General features: G+C 38.1%; 1 protein-coding gene across 2 annotated transcripts; it reads left to right on the plus strand.

The window, feature by feature from the left end:
- The first annotated feature begins 421 nt into the window (after positions 1-421).
- Positions 422-19,546, plus strand: LOC108714028 (5-hydroxytryptamine receptor 3A). 2 transcript variants are annotated; one of them, XM_018257868.2, is made up of 9 exons: positions 422-666; positions 6,183-6,343; positions 7,421-7,465; positions 8,173-8,282; positions 12,947-13,113; positions 14,505-14,662; positions 16,891-17,098; positions 17,801-18,007; positions 18,455-19,546. In XM_018257868.2, the coding sequence occupies exons 1-9, from the start codon at positions 630-632 to the stop codon at positions 18,730-18,732; spliced, it is 1,371 nt and encodes a 456-aa protein (XP_018113357.1). In that variant the 5' UTR covers positions 422-629; the 3' UTR covers positions 18,733-19,546. The 2 variants fall into 2 exon arrangements, with proteins under 2 accessions (XP_018113357.1, XP_018113358.1); XM_018257869.2 differs by having other exon boundaries at positions 18,458-19,546.
- Positions 19,547-19,840: the final 294 nt, after the last annotated feature.

Consider the following 19,840-nt stretch of genomic DNA (forward strand, 5'->3'; position numbering starts at 1 on the left):
ATAAAAATATAAAGCAGTTTTGCCCTGCACTGGTCAAACTAGTGCATTTGCCTCAGAAACACTACTATTGTTTATATAAATAAAGCTGCTGTGTAGCAATGGGGGCAGCCATTCAAATGAGAAAAGGCTCAGGTTACACAGCAGATGACAGATAAGCTCTGTAGAACGTAATGGTGTTATCTGTTATCCGCTATTTAACCTGTGCCATATAGCCTTTTTTCAATATACGCAATTGCTACACAAGTAGCTTGTTTATATGAACTATAGTAGTGTTTCTGGAGCAAACACATCAGTTTTACCAGTGCAGGGCAACAGTAAATAATATTTTCATTACTCTAAAACACTTTAATTTTTGGATGTTACTGTTCCTTTAAAGCAAGGCACATTGCGTGCTCCTCTGAAATTGAAAGGGATTTGCCTCACATGTGTCCAGCATCAGTGTTTCCTGACTCTGTTCCAACCCTTCTCCAGGCTAAGTAGTTATTCCAGTTTTGCCTCTTTATTTGAACTATCCCTGCCTTCATCTCATTTACCATATGCACCACGACTAGTCAACAGGACAGTATCTCTGAAACAGTATCAGTACAGTATCATTAAGCTGAATTCAACCCCCATAAAACAGACTTCAGATGCTTAGGATCCTGGTGCTTCTGTATCTTGGATGCGGTAAGGTTCATTTTTGTTTTTATTGGATTAAACAGGCCAACAAGCAAAGTATCACAAAGATCGAATCTTGCCATCTATGTCAGCAAATGCTTCTTTGTGCCTTGTGGATAAGTGTTATACTATTTTACCTAGTTTATAAGGAACGGGAAATGGCAGATATTCAACAATGTTACTATGAAAATCACAGTCAGGTATTTTATTTCTTATGGGAACTGAACAGAGATGTACTTTATCCACTAACTGGATCTTTGAGTGCTTATTTTACCTCTTAATTACTTGTCAGGATATTGTTTTTACAGCTATCCTAGATATCTGCAGAACATTGGTCTATTTCAGTTATCACTTGACAATTGAGAAAACTTTTGTTGTGGAAACTGCTCCTTTTAGGGGGATCCTTGTGGTGTACTGTACCCACTAACATGCATCATTACAATCTACTTTGTACTTACTAAGCAGAATAAATATTTAGTTTTTTTCATTTAAGCAAGTTGCACATTACAAGACCTGCAACATTCATAGATCAATCATTGCAAGGGCAGTACAGCTGTAGACATAAGGGATTATCATACTAGCCAGGCATTGTGATAGATTTGTTTAAAAAAAATAAATAAGGTATTTGTTTCTGTCTGGCCCCGGTTGCAGCAAAAGAAGGTACACGCGTGCACTATTGCGGCTGGGGTCCTGAAGGGGTTTCGCGTCAGGGGGGCCCAGAGGCAGCTGCCCCAGTGGGCCAAAGGCCCCCCAGTCTGACCCTGCACACAACGGCAAAGAGACCTATGGGCCTCAGTACAGAAGTTTTTCTTTTGTTCTTTCCTTGTTGTACATAAACACAAAATTCTATTGCCATATGTGTTTTTGTCCCTTCAAAAACTAGAACTAGAATCCATTTTTAATCCTTTTATACTGCAGAACTGTTGTATTTAAGTTAATTTTATACTATCAAAATTCATTTTGCAAATACAAAGTTAATTTAATGGTAGAATTAAAATAGACTGAACTGGGTAATCCGGGTTTTCAAAACTCAAATTTTTCGGGATTTATTAAAGCCTGATGCAGCAAAAAGATCAAATCCAAAAATCCGTCATCTAAGACTTGCCGAGGTTGTGTATAAGTCAATGGCAGAGGTCCCTATCCTATTTTGAAGTTTCTGTGCTGGAATTAGCACATAAATCCGACCATTTTGGACTTTCTCTGGCAAAAATCCAGAAAATTTGTGCTTTTTGGGGAAAAGCCTATAAAAATCAAGCGATTCTGGAAAAAAATTGTACAATTCAGGGGTTTCGCTTGTTTTTACCGAAACTGATTAGATTGAGTTTTTTTCAATAAAAAATAAGGTAAAATCGGGAATTAGAGTTTGGTCATAGTTTTTTTATTTAAAAAATGAGATGAATTTGGATTTTAGTAAATAATCCTCCTTGTGTTTGTTAAGGTGGCCATAGACGTAACAATTACGATCTTTCTTGGAAAAGATCTTTCCAAGAAAGATTGTTTGTTTACACACACGTGAAGGGCAGAATAGTCAGATATACAGGTAGATCCACAAAATAAAGTTTTCCAAGGAACGATCCAGACTGCAGGATTAACTGCTCAATTAGGTGTTTATTGTTCAACACAACATGTTTCGAGTCTCCAAGGACTCTTTGTCAAGTGTATACAATGGATGTGAAACAACGTATAATATAGTGTTTAACAGGAAATGACATCAAAGCATTTAGCCCAACCTCCAAGTGGTAATCAAGTAAAGAGAAACCATGTCTCAAGGTAAAGATAAACTTCAGTTTGTAACATCGTGTTCAAATAACATTAAATAAAATAAAGTAAAGTTCTTTTTCCAAAGGCTGAGGGCTTTTTTTCATTCAATTTTTATTCGTAGAAAACCTTCAATTATCACCAATGTGCTGTGAAGAGAGTTAAATATTAGTACAAAAAAAGAGAATTAAAAACTTAGACCAATGGGCAAAAACTTGTTAGCACTGCCAGCTACGGCCTACTAGCCCAATCTGTCTCGAATATAGCAGCAATTGACTCAGAGTCCTCTCGGACTTAAACAAATTCTACATGATAAGTAACTTAATTACTGTACGTTACCATAACTGGATTCTGAAACATTCTGAATGTGTGGCTAAGGGGTCAATATCTGGAAGAGAGGAGGCATAAAAATAGTGTTAGCATCGTTTCACAAGAAGCTTTTTATACTCCAAGATTCATTTAACCCTTTAGGGTTCACAGTGTTAAGCTTTCTAATCCAGTACATCTCTCTTTGAGATAGTCGCAATTTTAGATCCCCACCTCTTGGGGGGTTATATACAACCTCCAAAACTAGCCATTTTAGTTGGTTTACGTTATGACTCATAGCCGAGAAATGTCTAGCAACAGCTGTATCGGAATAAGTATCCTTTTTAAAATTCCTAATGTAGCCTCGATGCTCTTTGATGCGTGATTTAACTTGTCTCACTGTCTGGCCCACATATGCCATCCCACATGGGCATTTGAGCAGGTAGACCACGTTACAGGTGTCGCAGGTAGCATAATGTTTTAGGCGTATGGGGATCCCATCACATGGATGATTGATCGTGTCCCCTTTAATAATGGATGTACAACATATGCAATTTAAGCATGCAAACGTACCCTTCTTTGGTTTTCCAATAAACCTTTGCGTACGTGGGCCCGGGGGGTTAACCTCTGATGGACATAAGATGTCCCTTAGGTTACATCCTCTTTTGTAACTGAAAAGGGGAGTATTAGGGACACATTTACCCAAAGTGGTATCCTGTTGGACAATAGGCCAGTATTTGCGTATGGTATTTTCTATAACTTTACTGTTTACGCTGAACGTAGATACAAATGGTAACCGTTTACTCTCTTTTTTAGGTTTGTAAGTAAGCAATTCCTTCCTATCAATTTTGTAAGTGTCTTCAATACATTTATTAATGGAGGCCGTGTGCACACTAGCCTATACAGGAAGGATACAGATAGGAATAATGTTCTGCATGCCAAAAGTTTCCATGCCCCCAATGTGGTTAAAGCTATTCCAAAAGGACAGTTCCTACGGGCACGTAGGATTTCATCCGATCTAGAGAAGTTTGAAAACGCTACCGAAAATCTGAAAAAAAGATTTCTAGATAGGGGTTACAATAAAAAGTCCATTAATAAATGTATTGAAGACACTTACAAAATTGATAGGAAGGAATTGCTTACTTACAAACCTAAAAAAGAGAGTAAACGGTTACCATTTGTATCTACGTTCAGCGTAAACAGTAAAGTTATAGAAAATACCATACGCAAATACTGGCCTATTGTCCAACAGGATACCACTTTGGGTAAATGTGTCCCTAATACTCCCCTTTTCAGTTACAAAAGAGGATGTAACCTAAGGGACATCTTATGTCCATCAGAGGTTAACCCCCCGGGCCCACGTACGCAAAGGTTTATTGGAAAACCAAAGAAGGGTACGTTTGCATGCTTAAATTGCATATGTTGTACATCCATTATTAAAGGGGACACGATCAATCATCCATGTGATGGGACCCCCATACGCCTAAAACATTATGCTACCTGCGACACCTGTAACGTGGTCTACCTGCTCAAATGCCCATGTGGGATGGCATATGTGGGCCAGACAGTGAGACAAGTTAAATCACGCATCAAAGAGCATCGAGGCTACATTAGGAATTTTAAAAAGGATACTTATTCCGATACAGCTGTTGCTAGACATTTCTCGGCTATGAGTCATAACGTAAACCAACTAAAATGGCTAGTTTTGGAGGTTGTATATAACCCCCCAAGAGGTGGGGATCTAAAATTGCGACTATCTCAAAGAGAGATGTACTGGATTAGAAAGCTTAACACTGTGAACCCTAAAGGGTTAAATGAATCTTGGAGTATAAAAAGCTTCTTGTGAAACGATGCTAACACTATTTTTATGCCTCCTCTCTTCCAGATATTGACCCCTTAGCCACACATTCAGAATGTTTCAGAATCCAGTTATGGTAACGTACAGTAATTAAGTTACTTATCATGTAGAATTTGTTTAAGTCCGAGAGGACTCTGAGTCAATTGCTGCTATATTCGAGACAGATTGGGCTAGTAGGCCGTAGCTGGCAGTGCTAACAAGTTTTTGCCCATTGGTCTAAGTTTTTAATTCTCTTTTTTTGTACTAATATTTAACTCTCTTCACAGCACATTGGTGATAATTGAAGGTTTTCTACGAATAAAAATTGAATGAAAAAAAGCCCTCAGCCTTTGGAAAAAGAACTTTACTTTATTTTATTTAATGTTATTTGAACACGATGTTACAAACTGAAGTTTATCTTTACCTTGAGACATGGTTTCTCTTTACTTGATTACCACTTGGAGGTTGGGCTAAATGCTTTGATGTCATTTCCTGTTAAACACTATATTATACGTTGTTTCACATCCATTGTATACACTTGACAAAGAGTCCTTGGAGACTCGAAACATGTTGTGTTGAACAATAAACACCTAATTGAGCAGTTAATCCTGCAGTCTGGATCGTTCCTTGGAAAACTTTATTTTGTGGATTGATATAGTTGCACGTACGGCGGAGGTGCACCCCAAGGCTTCGATCGAAAGTTTGTTTGGCATTGGTTTAAGGTAACTAGCACCTCTCACTTATTGGACTTGATATACAGGTAGATATACAGGTAGAAACAAAAGAATTCTACCTGTATCTGACGATTCAGCACTAACAGTGGCCGATGTTTGGGTGCCTTCAAAGGCACCCGATCAAAATTTTCCGTCCAGCCCAGTCGACAAGCCGACCAATATCCAAGTCTTCTGCCGATATCGGTTGGCTCTTTTTTCACCATACACGCACAGAATATCGTACGAAAATTTGTTTCGTACGATATTACCTGTGCCTCTATGGCCACCTTTATATGTGTGTGTACAATGCATCCATTTGTTTGTTTATGTTATATTGCCTGGCCCGTTTAATAAAGAAGAGAGTGAAAACACAATTTTCATAACCTCTACCTTATACTCCCTAACAAAAAAATTAACATAAATAAAGTTAAAATATTTGGTTTTGCTTAAATTTCTTTTATTAGCAGTATTCCTTCCAACATTCACCTCTGCATCTTTATGTATACTTAAAAAAGTGCATTCTGTTTTACACTGCTGGAATCTCCACTAGAACCTCTTCTTTTTTCTTTAAAGAGGAAACTTGGAAAAACATAACCAAAGCAGGGCTGCAAATATTTCAAAATAGGTCAGCATAACTGTGTAGTAACTTATTTTTTCTATTTCTGTTCTATTTCTTATAATGCATTGCCCTGCACTGGCTGCATTTATTGTTGGTATTTTAAGTATTTAATCAATAATGGAAAAGTAATGCATCAAATGTGTTACATGGATTGAAGCATTAAGAATGTTAAATACTAGTGAGCTGCTAATGGAATGAAAAATACTGCTAGCATAGAGTATTACATGACCTACCAACCAAATTAAAAGAGAATTTAAATGAGTCAATGACCAGTCGTTTTCTCTCTGTGCAGAAGTGACACAATGTCAGAAGACTTGTGGCTATTACAACGTTACAGATGCTCTGGGGGTACTGGAAGGATCTCCTCGTCTGATATACTTACGCCCTGTCAAAGACTGGAGAGAGCCTACATACGTCACATTAGACATGACCTTCAGAAGTGTGCTGGATATGGTATGGTTATTCCATTATCATGTGTAGTGGCTGTTAAATTGTGGAACGCCCCTGGTGAAATAGTAATTTACATTTGAAATATTTAATTATTTACCATAATCTGTAAACTGTAAACTGTAAAATAGGGGCCCCAATTTATCATCATCATCATCATGTTTCCTCAACTGAAGGCAGAGTCAATAAAAACCCACACACATCTATAAAGTGGCTTTTGCAGCAGTTCTGGTATGCTTCATCAGTGTCAGACTGAATGAATATATATATATACACACACACACACACACACACACATACACACACAAACACACACACAGGTGGGATCCATTATATTAAAACCCGGTATCCAGAAAGCTCCAATTTACGGAAAGGCCAACTCCCATTTAAAACTGAATTCCTTTTTCTCTGTAATAATAAAACAGTGCCTTGTGCTTGACCTTAACTAAGATATAATCCTAATTGGAAGCAGTACCAGCCTATTGGTTTTATTTAATGTTTACATGGTTTTCGAATAGACGTAAGGGTGGTGGCACACGTGGCGTTCCAGGGAGATTAGTCTCCCAGCTATGATGTTGCCTTACAAGGAAACTTCAGGCGACTTCGAAAAAAAACTGAAGCGATCTGAGTGCCATCCCGCTGGCGATTCACATTCTAGCCGGCAGGAAGGCATTTCAGGGAGATTAGTCGCCTGAAGAATAGGAGATTTGTTGAAGTGTGTGTGTGTAGGGATTCAGATTACCCCCCCCCCCCTCGTAGTATCATTACAAATGATCTTCACAAAATATCTGAATAACAATGGATATTACTGCGTTGCTGTTTCATATAATTCCACCCAGTGCTTGAATTGGAGTAAAAAAAGTGGAGGGATGCTCTGTGTGGTGAGTGTAGCACAGCATGGTAAAACAAGCCCCTCCCATAACTATAAACCACACCCATTGTTATAATAAGCCTCATACACACCAATACTTTATGGTTTCAGCCTCCCCCATCATAATGGCAATTTTGACAGTGTCTTCAGTCGTAAAGAGGGACAGTGTGCTCTGAATTGCATTATCAATGGTTTATCTATGCTTTTTTCAGGATGAGAAGTTACAGACACTGTCCTCGCTCATGGACATTGAAATGGTAAGGAGAAGTGACCTGGATATGAGTATAACTCATACGTGTAACAGCAGAAGTCATGGTGATACCAATATTCTACCCTTGGACACAGTTCCTGTACTTGAGTTTTGACATTTAAAGGAGTAGTATGCCACCTTCAATGAATAGTGCTAATGGTAAACATAATGTTTTAGTTATTTAGCTAAACAGGACAACCAGGTAAACTGAAGCTTTTCCATTTTAGGTCCTTACAAGGAATACACTTACTTATTACAAGTATACAACCCACTTTCTTCACACTACTGTATTGTTTGCAGGAGTCCATTATGCATGGAGAATACATGTGCAAGGGCAATCTAATTATCTACCAAACAAGGACCAAACTTTTGAATAGTTGCACACATTTTAGCCTAATCTGCACTATGTCAGAGATCAAAAATCCTGGAAAATTAAGTAAAGAGGTTTGGCAATCCTTTTAGTACATTGGGATGAATACCATCCACACTGGACCTTTGCTTTCAAATTTCAAAATTAAGTGCTTAGTGTTAAAGAGACAAGAGGAAGGAGGCCCCTGTCCCATAGAGTTTACAATCTAAGTGATAAAAGTAAGTTTTGAATCTGACCTATTCAAAAAAAACTAAAAAACCTATGACCATTAATACAGATTTTCATAATGCAGTTTCTGATGCTATTTAAACAGTGGAGTATTATATACTATCCTATTATTGCAGATGTGGGAAAATCAGCTTCTGTCCTGGAATCCAGAAGAATTCTGTGGGATATCACGAGTTTCCATTCCTGAGAGTACAGTCTGGATCCCGGATATATATATTTCAGAAACGTGCGTTATTAGAATCCACTGCCTTTGGGTGAAATAGATAAAGCATAGTAACATAGTTGATGAGGTTGACAAAGGTCACTCATTTATCAAGTTAAACGTTTTTGAAATCTGCCTAACTGCTAGCTGACAAAGAAGAAGGTGGAAAGCCCACATCTGAAACCTCTCCAATTTGCCTCAGAGGGGGAAACATTTTTTTGCACCTGACCTCAACTGACCTCATTTATCAATCTGACCAGTTTCTGTAGGACACTTTTCAAGATAGGATTGCTGTATACCTCAAAGGTAAAAACCATTGAGGGGGGAAAAAAACAGTCAAATAATATAGTGTAGTACTTATGAGTAAAATGTCCACATATACTCTAAAAGTTGTTCTAAGTGCTAAGTTCACACCCAAATATTTTTGCGCTGCATGCCACCTTAATACATATGCATTCTGTGGAATACAATCCCCTATAAACAAAGGGTATTGAAAAGTAGAAATTGCACCCGTGGGGGCACATTTACTAAGGGTCGAATATCGAGGGTTAATTAACCCTCAATATTCGACCATCGAAGTAAAATCCTTCGACTTCGACCTCGAAGGATTTAACGCAAATACTTTGATTGAACAAACGAAGGAAAAATCTATTAAATCCTTCAAACAATTCGAAGGATTTTAATCCATCGATCGAACGATTTTCCTTCAATCAAAAAAAGCTTAGAAAGCTTATGGGGAAGGTCCCCATAGGCTAACATTGGTGCTCGGTAGGTATAGTAGGTAAGTAGGTAGTCAAAGTTTTTTTTAAAGAGACAGTACTTCGACTATTGAATGGTCGAATAGTTGAACGATTTTTAGTTTGAATCGTTCGAAGTCGAAGTCGTAGTCGAAGTAGCCTATAAATCACATTTTTGGTATCACATTTGTTAACTTCCTGGATTTGGAATTGTTCCCCAGTTATGTTACTTTTAAAAGTTTTGGATTTCACACCAAACCTGCACGCTTTGCACAGACAACATGGAAAGAAACCTTAACCAGGAGAGGAAAGTTGGTGGATTCACAGGTTAAAATCCTTATCCTCCCATGGTATTAATGTTGATTTTAATCTTAGAGCCTTTCTAACATAAGGATTTTCAGGTTAGAATGTATTTGTATTGGACACTTTGTATTAGTTACTTATAGGGGATTGTATTCCACAGAATGCATATGTATTAAAGGAGAAGGAAACCCAGTCGGCGCAAAAACCCTCCCCCCCCTCTCCTGTGTTGCTTCCCCTCCCTACTCCCCCCTGGCCTACCTGTCTCGCTGGGCAAATGCCCCTAACTTGTTACTTACCCTTCTGCGCAGGTCCAGTCTACGGAGTTCACCGACGCCATCTTCTCCCAAGCGATCTTCTTCCTGCTTTGACCGGCGCATGCGCAGTAGGAGCATTTCGCCGGTACGGATCTATTGCGCATGCGCCAAAAGTCACGAAGTGAAATCGGAACACTTCGTGACTTTTGGCGCATGGGAAAAATGTTCAACTTTTTTTTGAGGAACTCCTATCTACTCTATTGCACTTCGCCTGGTCTGAGGTTGCGAAGGCAAGTCTGGCGATAGAGTTACGTTCAGTTAATCAAAAAATTAGTGAATTTGCGTAGTAACGCTCTTTCGCCAGATCGAAAATGCGCCTGGCGTTAAAGGGGCAAATTAACTAAAATTCGTAGTTGCGCCAGCGTCCGCTTCGCTGCACTTCGCCAGGCGAATTTTCGCCAGCGATACGCAAATTCACTAAAATCCGAAGTTGCGCTCAGAGAAAACGAAAGGTTGCGAAGTTGCACTAGCGTTAATTCGCCAGGCAAAGCGAAGTTACGCTAGCGATGCTTAATTTGCATATGGCACCAAATTTAATTTACAATGGAAGTATACGTAGCAGCACTACACAAGCCTGGGAAACCTTCAAAACATGAAATAAAATTTTTATTTTGCACTAAACATGTGCCCACTGTATAGTTAAGGTGCCATGAGCTAGGAAATGTAGGGGGGAAGTAGGGTAGCCCCAAAAAAACATTTCGATCTTTTTCAGCCTATCACCCATAAAAAAAGAAAAAACGCCAGCGTTTTTTGGGACTTTGAATAAATTTCAACTTTTTTTGAAGCAATCCCTATCTACTCTATTGCACTTCGCCTGGTCTGAGGTCGCAAAGGAAGTCTAGCTTAAAAGGTAGCGTTCAGAAAAAAGCGTCAGTGAATTTGCGTAGTTACGTCCATTGCGAAAATTCACCAGGCGTAAGGGTGCGAAGTAACACTAGCGAATTTATGCCAGTGTTCGTTAGTGAATCGGCGAATTAACGAAAATGCGCTACGCTAGCGAATTAACGCTAGCGTTAGGCGCTTCGTTATTTAGTGAATTTGCCCTAAAGTGTGAAATTGTGCCAGAATTTATCTCCTTTGCGAAATTACGGCAGCGAATTTACGCCAGCTACCGTTAGTAAATCGAATTTTCGCCAGCGTTAGCCACTTCGCCCTTTAGTAAATTTCCCCCTTTGATTGCTGGACTGGGGAAGCACCATTCGTTTTAGAGGATTAATTATCTGAATTTCAGTTTCTGTAGGAGCTTTGTACTAAATGTTCATTTTAGTAAATTTGCATTTTCTCTTTTTTTTCAAAAAGTTTACCTAACATATTTGTTACTGCAACTGCCTTTGGGAGAGAATTCCACGACTTGACAGTTCTAACTTTAAACAAATCCCTCAAACATCTTAACATGGAACCTCCTTTCTTCAAGACTGAATAGATGCCCTGGTGTTCAGAACCTACTGGTGAATTAAACATTAGAGAGTTTATTTTATGGTCCTCTAATATATATATATATATATATATATATATATATATATATATATATATATATATATATATATATATATATATATATATAGTTATTATATTCCCCCTGAAATGTCTCTGCTACAGTGTAAACAATCCCAATTTGGCTAACATGTTCTCTGCCATACACTTTACCAATTTAGCTACTCTTTTCTAGAGTTTTTCTGTTTCATTAATATCCTTTTTAAGCACTGGAGAACAATCGTGGATTTAATATTTTAGATAGGTCCTTGCCAATGCTTTGTAAATGGAAGAATTACAGGGCAAAACCTTGCTGGACCTTTCTACTGCTATCTGCCATTAGGGATGTCGCGGATGTTCGCCCGCGAACTAATTCGCACGAACATCGACCGTTCACGTCCAATTTGGGTTCGCCTTAGCTGGTGCTTATTTTTGCCCTCTCACCCCAGAGCAGCAGATACATGGCAGCCAATCAGGAAGCTCTCCCTCCTGGACCACCCCCTGGACCACTCCCCTTCCATATATAAACTGAAGCCCTGCAGCGTTTTTTCATTCTGCCTGTGTGTGCTTGGAAGACTTAGTGTAGGGAGAGAGCTGTTTAGTGATTTGAGGGACAGTTGATAGTAACTTTGCTGGCTAGTAATCTACTTGATACTGCTCTGTATTGTAGGGACAGAACTCTGCAGGGATTTGAGGGACATTTTAGGTTAGGTAGCTTTGCTGGCTATTAATCTACCTTCTACTGCAGTGCTCTGTATGTAGCTGCTGTGGGCAGCTGTCCTGCTGCTGATCTCTCATCTGCTGACTGCTGCCTGTAACCCAATAGTCCTTGTAAGGACTGCTTTTATTTTCTTTTTTGTTTTTTTTACTTTGCTACTGTAAGAGCCCAGTGCTATTAGTCTAGCTGTGTTGGGGAGTGGGACTGGTGTGCTGCTCCTCCTAGTAGTTCACCACTACCAGCACCAACCAGAGTCAAAATTGTTACAAAGTATCTTATTTGCACCTGTTAGCTGTTCTGAGCTCTCTGCCAAAAGCTAATTAAGTTAGAAACTGTTTTTTTTCTGGCTGTTCAGTTCAGAGAAAAGAGGGACTTTCCAGTACAAAAGAGGGACAGGGGGTTGAGTGGTCAAAAGAGGGACAGTTGGGAGGTATGCAAGTGCCACCTAGCTGTGTGAGCTTTTTCACATTCTGTCTAAATAACAATAATAATTCCGTGTCCGTAAACATCACCTGAGTGATGTTTTTACAGCAGCAATAATATATTCCGTACCCACTACTGTATACGTTGCCCTTGCAGGCATTGTTTGCCCAGTCTTTAACCAAGTGCCACCTAGCTGTGTGAGCTTTTTCACATTCCGTGTCCAGAAACATCACGTGAGTGACGTAGTGTGATTTCTGGCCTTTACAGCACAAAACGCAGCGCTGTGTCAACAATGTATTTTTCAGATACATTTTTGCCCTTGATCCCCCTCTGGCATGCCACTGTCCAGGTCGTTGCACCCTTTAAACAACTTTAAAATCATTTTTCTGGCCAGAAATGTCTTTTCTAGCTTTTAAAATTCGCCTTCCCATTGAAGTCTATGGGGTTCGCGACGTTCGCGAACCATTCGCATTTTTGACGCAAGTTCGCGAATATGTTCGCGAACATTTTTTCCGCCGTTCGCTACATCCCTATCTGCCATTCCTTGATACTGCTAAATTTATCATCCAAAGTACTCAAAGCTCAATCTCTGTCAAGGATGTGTCTAAAATAATCCAATTAAGGGCATAAGTGGCTATCTTATTTTAGAACCCCAAAACATTGGACATCGCTAACACAGGCAATGCATAAAGAAATAAATAACTGTGTTCTTTCTTGCAGAATAGAGGACAACTCTCTTGATGTATTGTTTGTTCATCTATATAATAATGGTACAATGCAGCAAACAAAAACCCTGAACATCTTGACCACATGTTCCTTGGATCTATATAAATTCCCATTTGATGCACAGAAGTGTAATTTAACATTTGGTCTAAGCACAAATCCAGGTATGTTTGCGCAACTACTAATGTGAGGTGAATATCAAAACTTGGTGTGACTTTCAGTAGAATAAATTAAAAACTCTCAACTGGCAGATACAAAAAAACATAATAGTAGTTAATTTGCAGGGCCAGTAACAATATTATTATATTTTATAAGAATACACATCAAACACTATAGTGTAGTGTAGTTCAAAAGACATTACTGTTAATAAAATAATTATTCTGCCCATTAAACAAATTTTGCAAAAATGGCCCCATGGTGTTATTTTAAGCAAATAGTTCTAATTTTTAAAAATGTTTTCCTTTTTCTCTGTAATAGTACCTTGTACTTGATGGTAACTGCTGTGTGATCACATTGGGTTTATTTTGTGTTTAAATATTTTTCAGTAGATTAAGGTATGGAGAGCCTAATTGTGAAACGACTTCTTATCCAGAAACCCCCAGGCCCAAAACATTCCAGATAATAGATCTCATACCTGTATAAAGTCCATTTTGTATTTCATTAAGGGGGTTATTTATCAAAGGTCGAGTTTTAGAGGTTTGTGAATTTTCTTTATACCTCAAATGAACTCATAACTCTGTTTTCTGATTTAGAAAAAAAAAACTTGAATTGAAAAAACTTGAATCAGTGAATTAGGGGTGAAAAACCCAAAAAAACGAATTAATCAAGTTTTCAGCAGAAAAAAAACTTGAATCGCTCAAATTAATCAAGTTTCCGGGCTTAACCCACCAAAAAAAACCAAACATCATGAAGGCTACAAACAAGTGGTTGAAGGGATCTCTGCCATTTATTTTTACATGACCTCGATAGTTTTTAGCTGGGTTTTTTTTCAGATTTGATCTATTTCCAGGTTCAGTCAAAAAATTTTAGTTTTTTTTAACCCGAAAATTCAAGTTGACTCAAAAATACCCTTGAAAACTCGAATTTTTCTTCTTCTCAACCTTTGATAACTAAAATCTTCAGAGCCTTTGATAAAAAAAAACTAGATGTTTTGTTTAAACCTTTCCTATATATTAATAATAAAACTGGGGTCAACTTTTACATTCCAGAAGTTGCAATACTACATCTTCCAACATTTTTGCAATAATTTATCTAATTGCCAGGCAGTAGTCATCCAGGCCCTCTTGCAAATATATTTTTGGGTTCCTCCACATGTTTTCCCCACCAAGCAAATTCAGTGGACAGTTCTTTAGCATGAAGGTTTGATTTGATGAAACAGGTGCAGACAGGGCATAGGGCACAGAAAGTAGAGAAGGTGGAAGTTGGGGAAAATGAAGATGATGGCTCTCCAAGGTTGTTTGCCTTTTTTACAGTGCGTTAGTTCAGAGAGTCACATTTATGTTGTTTTCTGTATATGACCAATATACATTTCATATAATCTCTTTTATTTCCCCAGTTAATGATGTGATACTGGCTTCTGGCTTTAATGCAGACAATATTACATTCCTATCAAAAGCTGCTTTTACTACTGGTGAATGGTCCTTACAGAATGTTCAAGTTTTTCCTCGGAATGTCTCTAAAAACGGGGAGACATGGAGTAAAATGATTTATCAGGTACTGGAATTAGAAAAGGTCCTGATCAGTGAGTATTTATGGGCATTTTGTTTATGGGCCAGGCAAAAAGCTGGCCTTACACTTATCAATCATATTGTAAAATATAAACAATGTGATTATGATTTACTGTAAAACCATTAGGGCAGCAACCTCTAAGTTTGAGGACCACTGTGCAAACATTTACTCCAGTTACATAGCCATTGCAACCAATATAATTACCCATGTTGTAGCTGCCAATGTATTGAATATTATAATCAGGCCCAGATTTGCCACCTGGGCAATCCCAAGGCCAAGGACCTCAGGCCAAGCTCCCTCCCTTTTGCTCCCCCCACTCATTTGTGCATGCATGCTCTTCTGTTGTGGGGACTTTAAGCACTGTATACTCCTTCATGTCCAATTCTAAAAGCTTCAGGAGTAATGATAGGTAGATAGATAGATAGATAGATAGATTAGATAGATAGATAGATAGATAGATAGATAGATAGATAGATAGATAGATAGATAGATAGATAGATAGATAGATAGATAGATAGATAGATAGATAGATAGATAGATAGATAGATAGATAGATAGATAAAAAATATACACAACAGACAAAACTACAGAATTACTAAAAAAGTTTTCCTTTACCCCCTCACAACCCTCTACACATCTACTTGCATTTTCATATCAACCATTTACACACACATAGAAATACAGTGTTACGTGAACATATAATTTCCTTAAAAAAAAAAAAAAACTGTGGTAACCCCCCATACCACGTCTTGTGCAATATACTTTTGTGCATTTACTACTATACCCACAGCAATACAATATAAGCAAAATTCTTATATACTTATATATTCACAACAATTCCCATAATATATATTCCTATACAATGTTATGTATTATACCCTATCCCTATCCAATTCTTATGCATTGTGCTTATTTATACATTTTTTACCTTGTGCATTAAACCTGACACGTGCAATAAGCTACTTTAAAAAAACTCCTCTTCTTACAAAGACAAATAAAATCACTGAAAAAAAATTTGTAAAAATTTACAAAAATACTGTTGAACATAACAGTCCATATGCTATCCTCACCGCAAGATTTAAGGAGACGCTTGTTCATTCAAGAATCTCACAGCACACGGAATAAAACTACTCCAAAACCTAGCTGTGCGAGCCCGAATACGACAATACCTTCTGCCAGATGGCAGGGGATCAAAGAATTTGTAAAAAGGATGAGTTGGGTCTGTTACTATATTAGTTACTTTACTGGCGCACAGTTACTTAAAAACATCTTGAATCGATGGTAAAGTCTCACCAATAATCTCACCTGCTGTTTTCACAATCCTTTGCAGCCTACTGCGATTAGTACTACTGCAGTTTCCATACACCATGATGGAGTTTGTCAGTACACTCTCAACAACTCCTCTGTAAAATGGCATCAGATTTACTTTCTTCAGCCTTCTTAACAAGAAGAGCCGTTGTTGTGCCTTAGTAATTTAAGCAGAGGAGTTGAGATTCCACCTAAGATCATCTGAAATATGGTCCCCTAGAGCCATTAATGCCTTGTGCACAGAGTGCGTCTTCATAAAATCAATGATCAATTATTTTGTTTTTTCCACATTAAGAGCCAAGTTGTTTTCATCACACCAGGGCACCAACTGATCAAGGAAGGAAGAGGCTAGGCAACATGCCACCCCTTTGTACTGTCCTAAACCTGGGCCTTCCCACAAATCCAGGCCTGACTATAATGATTATTATGCTTCAGAGAAGCATATTCTTCCATTTCCAAAATCACAAATGGTATAGTGAATCCATTTAGTGCAGAGGCCCTACATTTTAGATGTGGGCATTTCAGATACAAGTATGGGATTGGTTGTCCACGAATTACGGAAAGGCCACCTCCCATAGACTCCATTTTATCCAAATAATCCACATTTTTCAAGTACCTTTTTTAATAGGTCACTTATTAATATATAAATTATATGTTGCTAAAGTATTCATTCTGAAGGTATAGCCTTCCTTCTTATATGCAAAAAAGGAAAATCATTCACAAAAATGTCAATGTTTCACACTGCATATTTTTCCATAAAATACTAAATAAATCCATAAATATCATAAATACTAAATATTACTTATTATAGCCTCAAGTCTAGATAAATGTTCATGCAAAATATTTTATTCCTACAAAATATTGTTAACATGACATATTAGCATTACCCTTTTATTCCCTTTTAGATCAGTATAAAAAGGGCTCCCATGATGTATGTCATTAACCTCATTATCCCAGCCTGCCTTCTTGTGTTGGTGGATGTTGCCAGTATGTTTATTCCAATGGAAGGAGGTGAACGTCTTGGATTCAAGGTTACAGTTGTGCTTGGATTCTCTGTGCTTCTGCTTATTCTGAATGATTTTCTACCCAACACAGATATTCCACCTATACTAGGTAAGAATCATGCAGCTTCATTCATCTTTGGAAATTATGAAGATGTCACAACCTGATAGTACTAGAACACAGGAGGGGTTTAACACAACCACAGTACAATATGCCAACTGAACTGTGACTTAATAATAGCTACAACATGCTATAAAATATTGGGCGCTTGGGCCTATTGGTTTTAATTGGTGCTAATTCCACCTGGTCCACTCGACTATGAAGATTTTTATTCATCCAGGTCATGGTATATCATCCGAGCAGCTTCAGTTGAACTCAGCAAGTCCAGTTGTTGTAGAATTACCTATACTAGATATGGTCCACTGTTAAGTGACTTTTAGGAGCATTATCTCTCACCCATAGAATAGTTCTATTTGGATGTTTATAATTTTTTTTGCCTTGTTTTCAGACAATATATTAAAATAATTAAATCATTATAAATATGAAAAAAGTTTTGTATTGATCCTAAGGTCACAAAACTCTTTTGTGATTTCTAGTATTCTTATCTTTTATAAAACTGGGGTACATTACTGTATTAGTAATGTGTTAAGTGACCATGTAAAGGCACTGAAACATAGCCTGAAATACATTATACAGGCAAGAGAACTGTGATTTGAGTTTCAGGCAATTTCCCTAGGGGAGCAGACTTCACCTGTGGCTGCCCCCAGTTGGGCAATACTCTTTATTTATCTCTCTCTTTTCTTCATTATACAGGTGTTTTCTGCATGGTGTGCTTGGTAATTATGATTGTCAGCATTATAGACTCAATATTTATAGCCTACATGCTGCACCTTTCTGCTGTTCGGCCGGAGGTACCCCACTGGTTAAAGCTCTGGGTCCTGAAGCGCTTGGCTTTTGTTCTTCGAATTCCAACAAAAGAAAGACAACTGGGATCCAATATTCTGGGTGCTGAAAACACAGGTGGGAAAAATTTCATGCGATGCTTGGAGTTAACAGATGGGTAATGCATGGGAAGGGAGATGCCTACTTATTGCCCACTCCTGTTCCTTATGAATATATTGCTGCTGTACCAGTGTTAGACCAAGATCCTAGGGCACTCAGGGCAAGCATGTGCCTCCCCAGGGGAAGTTATGAGTGATGTGACCCCTTCCCGCATGTATACAAAATGGCAGCGCTCACTCACCTAGCTATTTCTAGACTGCGTTTTCATCTCCAGGGCCGAAACTAGGGATAGCAGAATGAAAAAGAAAAATGTCTAGCATGCCATCATGGTTGCACCCTAGGCACAAGCCTTTTCTGCCTAGTTCCAGACCTTATTGCTGAACAAGTCACAGTCCCAGCTGACCCCCCTTGATGACAGTCCTAACTCTCTCTGTAATGGATTTTTTCTTGCATATTTTTCTCCAGTAGTGACTGAAAAAGCAGCTACCCTCCGTGAACTGGAGAGTTCTTCAAGTAAACAAGTCACAAAAGAATTCAAAGCCAGTATAGAGATAAAACTGCTGAAAAAGCTTCTTCGAGAGTTGCTTATGGTTCGGCAACACCTTATTGTAACAAAACAAGAGGAGGAAGACAAGTCTGAATGGCATATGGTGGCCTTTGTGTTAGACCGGTTCATCCTCATCCTTTACCTGATCACTGTAGCCCTTATTGCAGTAATTGTGGTGGTAGTTTGGGCAGCATGACATGACTTCCTGAAACAGCACTGTATATTTTTATTTATTAAAGTGGACCTGTCCCCCAGACACAAAAAAGCTGTGTCATAAAAGTCCTTCTCAAATTAAACATGAAATCCAATGTCTATTTTTTATTAAAGCATTTATGGCTGTTGTAAACTCATTGTAAAAATATCAGCCTTAGGCATAGAGGGCAGAGAATTACTTTCACCTTCCATTCAGCACTTCCTAAATGTCGCTGCTCTCCCCACATTCCTTCGTTCTCTTCACTGTTTAAATGTGTAGCCATGTCATAGGGATGGACATCGGTTCCCCGATTCTGAGATGCAAGGCTTGCATGTGTCCACAAAATGGCTCCTGCCTGCTTGATATAGTTCCCAGACAGAAGAAAACAAGATTCAAATAATTTATATAGTGTAGTTAAAGTTTATTTTGCTTGACTAATGTGATAAAATAGAATTTTGAATATTTTTTTGGGGTGAAGGGTCCCCTTTAATGCCACTACCATTGAGTTTTCTCATTTCTTACAAATGTATTTCTATTTTGCCAGTCATTTAAACCTCTTTAGGGAGAGACCCACTGGATGAGGTCAGCATCAACAATGTACTCACCTGACTTGTCTGATGTTGTCTGAAACGATTCTCAAGCCTGCCTGATTGATATCTGTCTTATTTTACCCAGATATCAATATCCCCATGTATGGCCACATTTAGAAAATTTGAATCAGATCCAGTAATTTGCAACATCTCAGCAAGCAGCTGTAGCGTTTGTGTTATATCTTGTAAAGCACTGTGTTGTGCTATAAATAAACATATAAACAAAATCTGGTGTTTTGATAAGTGATATTTACAAAATTTAAATATGATTAGATAGAGCATAGTCACGTTTAATCTAGGAATGGCTTAGGCCTTCAGTCTCGGTCATTCCATCATTTTCACATGTGAATTAGCAATGAGAAGGGTATAATCAGAGAACAATTATATTAAAGGAGTAGTTCAACTTTAAAGGCATTCTGTCACAATTTTTTTATTTCTAAATTACACTTTTTACATTTTTACAAATAATTCACTTATTCTTGAACCAACAAATGTATTTATTTTTAGCTGTAATAATGATG

This window comes from Xenopus laevis, chromosome 4L (genome assembly GCF_017654675.1).
Source record: "Xenopus laevis strain J_2021 chromosome 4L, Xenopus_laevis_v10.1, whole genome shotgun sequence".
NCBI classification, from domain to species: domain Eukaryota; kingdom Metazoa; phylum Chordata; class Amphibia; order Anura; family Pipidae; genus Xenopus; species Xenopus laevis.

Excerpts from the sequence above, each read along its gene's own strand:
- LOC108714028 (XM_018257868.2), top strand. The coding sequence starts at position 630 with ATGCTTAGGATCCTGGTGCTTCTGTATCTTGGATGCG. Across the intron at positions 17,099-17,800 it reads AGATATTCCACCTATACTAG|GTGTTTTCTGCATGGTGTGC; the intron begins GTAAGAATCATG and ends TTCATTATACAG. Across the intron at positions 18,008-18,454 it reads TCTGGGTGCTGAAAACACAG|TAGTGACTGAAAAAGCAGCT; the intron begins GTGGGAAAAATT and ends ATTTTTCTCCAG.